Source organism: Lycium ferocissimum, unplaced genomic scaffold (assembly GCF_029784015.1).
Source record: "Lycium ferocissimum isolate CSIRO_LF1 unplaced genomic scaffold, AGI_CSIRO_Lferr_CH_V1 ctg24829, whole genome shotgun sequence".
Lineage (NCBI taxonomy): Eukaryota > Viridiplantae > Streptophyta > Magnoliopsida > Solanales > Solanaceae > Lycium > Lycium ferocissimum.
This window is the reverse complement of record NW_026721877.1, coordinates 1402-7421: the sequence shown is the minus strand read 5'-3', so window position 1 is coordinate 7421 and position 6020 is coordinate 1402. Positions and strand designations below refer to the sequence as shown.

The 6020-nt window shown below is 30.3% G+C and overlaps 1 protein-coding gene across 1 annotated transcript; it reads left to right on the top strand.

Annotated features, from left to right (window-relative positions):
• Positions 1–6: 6 nt before the first annotated feature.
• On the top strand, positions 7–1737 carry LOC132043453 (maturase K-like). Its single transcript, XM_059433935.1, is given in 2 exon segments — positions 7–1521; positions 1523–1737. Coding segments are annotated over 2 exon segments (765 nt in total). The 5' UTR covers positions 7–837; the 3' UTR covers positions 1604–1737.
• Positions 1738–6020: the final 4283 nt, after the last annotated feature.

Genomic DNA, 6020 nt, shown 5'->3' with positions numbered 1-6020 from the left:
TTCAATGGTTTTTGGTTGTCTTGTCTAATCTCTTTATTTCTTTTTCTTCGGATTGGATCTACACAATTTTTTCGATATTTTCTTCGGGTTGCTAACTCAACGGTAGAGTATTCGGCTTTTAAGTGCGGCTAGTGTCTTTTACACATATGGATGAAGTGAGGGATTCGTCCATACTCTCGGTAAAGTTTGGAAGACCACGACTGATCCTGAAAGGGAATGAATGGTAAAAATAGCATGTCGTATCAACGGAAAGTTCTGAAAAAATTTCATTGTTCCTAGATGGGTATAAAACCGTGTTAGAATTCTTGGAACGGAACAAAATAAAGTTGGGTCGAATGAATAAATGGATAGGGCTGCGGCTTCAATTAAATTATAGGGAAAGAAAAAGCAACGAGCTTTTGTTCTTAATTTGAATGATTCCCGATCTAATTAGACGTTAAAAATTTATTAGTGCCTGATGCGGGAAGGGTTTCTTGTCCCATGAGTGGATTCTCGATTTTTTTAATGAATCCTAACTATTACCATTTTCTATTATGGAGATGTGTGTGTAGAAGAAACAGTATATTGATAAAGAAAGTTTTTTCCGAAGTCAAAAGAGCGATTAGGTTGAAAAAATAAAGGATTTCTAACCATCTTATTATCCTATAACACTATAACATAGACCAATTAAATGAAACGAAAAAAAAAAAAGAGATGATAGAGAATCCGTTGAGAAGTTTACCTGTATCCAAGGTATCTATTCTATTCTTACTATAATACTTTGTTTTAACTGTATCGCACTATGTATCATTTGATAACCCTCAAAATCTTCCATCTTTGGTTCAAATCGAATTTCAAATGGAAGAAATCCAAAGATATTTACAGCCAGATAGCTCGCAACAACACAACTTCCTATATCCACTTATCTTTCAGGAGTATATTTATGCACTTGCTCATGATCATGGTTTAAATAGAAATAGGTCGATTTTGTTGGAAAATCCAGGTTATAACAATAAATTTAGTTTCCTAATTGTGAAACGTTTAATTACTCGAATGTATCAACAGAATCATTTTCTTATTTCTACTAATGATTCTAACAAAAATCCATTTTTGGGGTGCAACAAGAGTTTGTATTCTCAAATGATATCAGAGGGATTTGCATTTATTGTGGAAATTCCGTTTTCTCTACGATTAATATCTTCTTTATCTTCTTTCGAAGGCAAAAAGATTTTCAAATCTCATAATTTACGATCAATTCATTCAACATTTCCTTTTTTAGAGGACAATTTTTCACATCTAAATTATGTATTAGATATACTAATACCCTACCCCGTTCATCTGGAAATCTTGGTTCAAACTCTTCGCTATTGGGTAAAAGATGCCTCTTCTTTACATTTATTACGATTCTTTCTCCACGAATATTGGAATTTGAATAGTCTTATTACTTCAAAGAAGCCCGGTTACTCTTTTTCAAAAAAAAATCAAAGATTCTTCTTCTTCTTATATAATTCTTATGTATATGAATGCGAATCCACTTTCGTCTTTCTACGGAACCAATCTTCTCATTTACGATCAACATCTTTTGGAGCCCTTCTTGAACGAATCTATTTTTATGGAAAAATAGAACGTCTTGTAGAAGTCTTTGCTAAGGATTTTCAGGTTACCCTATGGTTATTCAAGGATCCTTTCATACATTATGTTAGGTATCAAGGAAAATCAATTCTGGCTTCAAAAGGGACGTTTCTTTTGATGAATAAATGGAAATTTTACCTTGTCAATTTTTGGCAATGTCATTTTTCTCTGTGCTTTCACACAGGAAGGATCCATATAAACCAATTATCCAACCATTCCCGTGACTTTATGGGCTATCTTTCAAGTGTGCGACTAAATTCTTCAATGGTACGTAGTCAAATGTTAGAAAATTCATTTCTAATCAATAATGCAATTAAGAAGTTCGATACCCTTGTTCCAATTATTCCTTTGATTGGATCATTAGCTAAAGCAAACTTTTGTACCGTATTAGGGCATCCCATTAGTAAACCGGTTTGGTCCGATTTATCAGATTCTGATATTATTGACCGATTTGGGCGTATATGTAGAAATCTTTTCATTATTATAGCGGGTCTTCCAAAAAAAAGACTTTATATCGAATAAAGTATATACTTCGACTTTCTTGTGCTAGAACTTTAGCTCGGAAACACAAAAGTACTGTACGCACTTTTTTGAAAAGATCGGGCTCGGAATTATTGGAAGAATTCTTAACGTCGGAAGAACAAGTTCTTTCTTTGACCTTCCCGCGAGTTTCTTCTAGTTTGTGGGGAGTATATAGAAGTCGGATTTGGTATTTGGATATTTTTTGTATCAATGATCTGGCGAATTATCAATGATTCATTCTTAGATTTTCTAAGATTTTCTAAATGATGAAGAGATCAAAAAAATTTCACTATTCTGAAATGTTGATTGTAATAGTAATAAGGGGTAAATCAAAGTATTCAACTTTTTAAAAGTCTTTCTAATTTCTATCAGAAATGAACTGATGTATACATAGGGAAAGCCGTGTGCAATGAAAAGTGCAAGCACGGCTTGAAAGGATCTTTACTTGTTTATTTAATTTAAGATTAACATTTATTTTATTTAACAAGGAACTTATCTACTCCATCCGACTAGTTCCGGGTTCGAATCCCGGGCAACCCACTATCATATCGAAATTCTAATTCTCTGTAGAGAAGTCCCGTATTTTCAATCAACTTCATTAAAAATTTGAATAAATCCACATACACCTTGGTTGACACGAGTATATAAGTCATGTTATACTGTTGAATAACAAGCCTTCCATTTTCTATTTTTATTTGTAGAAAACTCGTGTGCTTGGGAGTCCCTGATGATTAAATAAACCAAGATTTTACCATGACTGCAATTTTAGAGACGCGAAAGCGAAAGCCTATGGGGTCGCTTCTGTAACTGGATAACTAGCACTGAAAACCGTCTTTACAGTATATCTAATACATAATTTAGATGTGAAAAATTGTCATAAATGACTTATATACTCATTAATCAGCCAAGGTATATGTGGATCTGAATGAAATTGATCGTAAATTCGATATGAAAATCTTTGCACACTGAAATGAAGATAAAGAAGTTAAATAAAATAAATATAATCTTAAATTAAATAAACAGATCCTTCTGCTTGCACTTTTCGAACACTAGTATCAATTCATTTCTGATAAATGACATTGAAAATTGACGAATGATACCTTATTACTATTTCCAGGAAATAGTGAAATTTTTGATCTCTTCATCGAAAATCTAAGAATGAATCATTGATAATTCGCCAGATATTTTCAATGATATCATAATTATTGAAACCACAAACTGTTCTGAAAATCCTTATAAAGAACACGTTCTATTTTCCATAAAAATAGATTCGTTGAAAATTCTAGCACAAGAAAGATGATATAAAAGTCATGGAGATATAATAATGGTCATATACGTAGAAATAAATAATAAAATCATAATTCCTATACATAAGAATAATAAGAAGAAGAATCTTTGATTTTTTGACTAGATTGAAAATTTAACCAAAACTAATAATTGAATAATTCAAATGTATATAATTCTAATGTGAAAGCACAGAAAAATGACATTGCCAAAAAAAAATTTCAAATATTAAAAAATTTTTTTTAACTTTTTAAAAATAAAACCTTGGGAAAATTATTTTTTTAAATATGAGGAAAATTTCCCGAAAAATAAAAAAATTTTGGAAAAAAACATTTTAAAAAATTTCCCTCTTAAAACATTTAAAAAAAATTTTTTAAAAATTTTTTTAAAAAAATAGAAAATGAAAAAATTTTTTAAATTCGAAAAAATTTTAAAAAAAACAAATTTTTTTAAAACCTTTTTTTTTAAAAAATAAACCCCTTTTTCCCGAAATGTAAATTTTTGAAAAAAAGGGAAAAAAATTTTTATTTAAAAATCAATGAAAAATTTTGGTTTTTTTATTTAAAATTTAACCAAAAAATTTTAACAAATATAGGGGAGAAAAAACAAAGATTTTTGAAAAAGAAAATAAATTTTGAAGCGAATTCTCTATCATCTCTTTTTTTCGTTTCATTTTAATGATATTATAATTGTTATAGGATAATAAGATGGTTAGGAATCCTTTATTTTTCAACACAATCAACAACGACTTCGGAAAAAACTTTCTTTATCAATATACTGTTTCTTCTACACTACACATCTCCATAATAGAAAATGGTAATAGTTAGGATTCATTAAAAATCGAGAATCCACTCATGGGACAGAAACCCTTCCCGCATCAGGCACTAATAATTTTTTTAACGTCTAATTAGATCGGGAATCATTCAAATTAAGAACAAAAGCTCGTTGCTTTTTCTTTCCCTATAATTTAATTGAAGCCGCAGCCCTATCCATTTATTCATTCGACCCAACTTTATTTTTGTTCCGTTCAGAATTCTAACGCGGTTTATACCCATCTAGGAACATGAAATTTTTCAGAACTTTCCGTTGATACGACATGCTATTTTTCATTCCCTTTCAGGATCCATTGGTCTTCCAAACTTTACCGAGTATGGAAGATCCCTCACTTCATCCATACATGTGTAAAAGACACTAGCCCTAAAGCCGAATACTCTACCGTTGATTAGCGAAAAATATCGAAAATTGTGTAGATCAATCCCGAAAAAGAATAAAGAGATTAGACAAGACAACCAAAAACCATTGAAAAAGAAATCTAAAAAAACATTCACACTTTCTAATTAATTTAAAACATAAAATAAAACTAAATAGATCACTTCATTTATCACAATGAATATATTTGTTCGATATTGTCATATAAATATTGAATATTGAAAAAGCAAAAAAATTTCAATTGAAAACAATAAAATATTAAAAAAAGACTGGATTTGGATTGGCAATCTAATCCAAATAAAATAGATACAAAAAAGTATAGATAGAATAAATAAAGACTAAGTGGAAAACAAACTACAATTTTAGATTTATTGAATCCATAATGGATTCAATCAAGTTAAATTGAATAAGCAAACTTGATTTCTTTCTTCGTTTTAATAGAGTTCAAAAACCTTGAAAAATGCCGAATTTTAGATTTAGAAGATCAATAAAATAAGAGGTTTTATCGTTATAGAACACGGAATTCAATGGAAGCAATGAAATAAATACAAATAAAAGGAAAGGAGAAATACAAAAATAGAGAAAAGTCATACAAAGATTATATACAAATCACTACTACCTTTTCATAATTTATTTCTTAATTGAATTTCAGTATTATGCAGATGAAGTTCCTTAAAACTTCCGCCTTCTTTAAAATATCTGGGCAATTCCTGTAGGGTGGGCCCCTTTTTCAGGAAATATAAAATAGCAGGAACATTTAAATGGATTTGATTCTTTATCAGATCATAAAACCCTTTGAGATCTTTTCCTTCTCTTCAGGTATCAATTGCAACGATTCGATAGACGCTCATTGATAGATAGATATAGCCTAAACGTATAGAAGCTTTCTCCTCGTACGCTCGAAAAATGATTCGAGGATTTTATCTCTGTATGGAATTCTATCTAAGAAATGACAACTGGAATAAAATGATCAAATCAATTAAGATATTGAGTCTTTTTTTTTTCTTTCTTCCTGAAAATGAAAGAAACCATTCGTACTCTCATAACTCAAGTTGGATAACTTTCAAACAGTTCAGAAAATCTTTCGGCAATTCGGTAGGCAGTCTTTCCCCCTTTTTGTTTGTCTCGTTTAAAATCGATTTGGATTCTTCAGTCTGATCAGTTGTAAGACAATTTCCTGTTCTGGGATCTTTATCTTTCTTTTATTTTTAATCATTGGGGCTAGACATACTTCAGTGCTTTTAATCCTTTCAAAATATGGCAACATACCCTTTGCGATTTCTATGAATCCTACGGACGATGGATTCCCGCGTAAACACTTTGAATCGAAAAGTTTGATCAATTCAAGGAATTTTGGAATTAAACTGCTCAATTGGATTCTTTAGATTTCCATA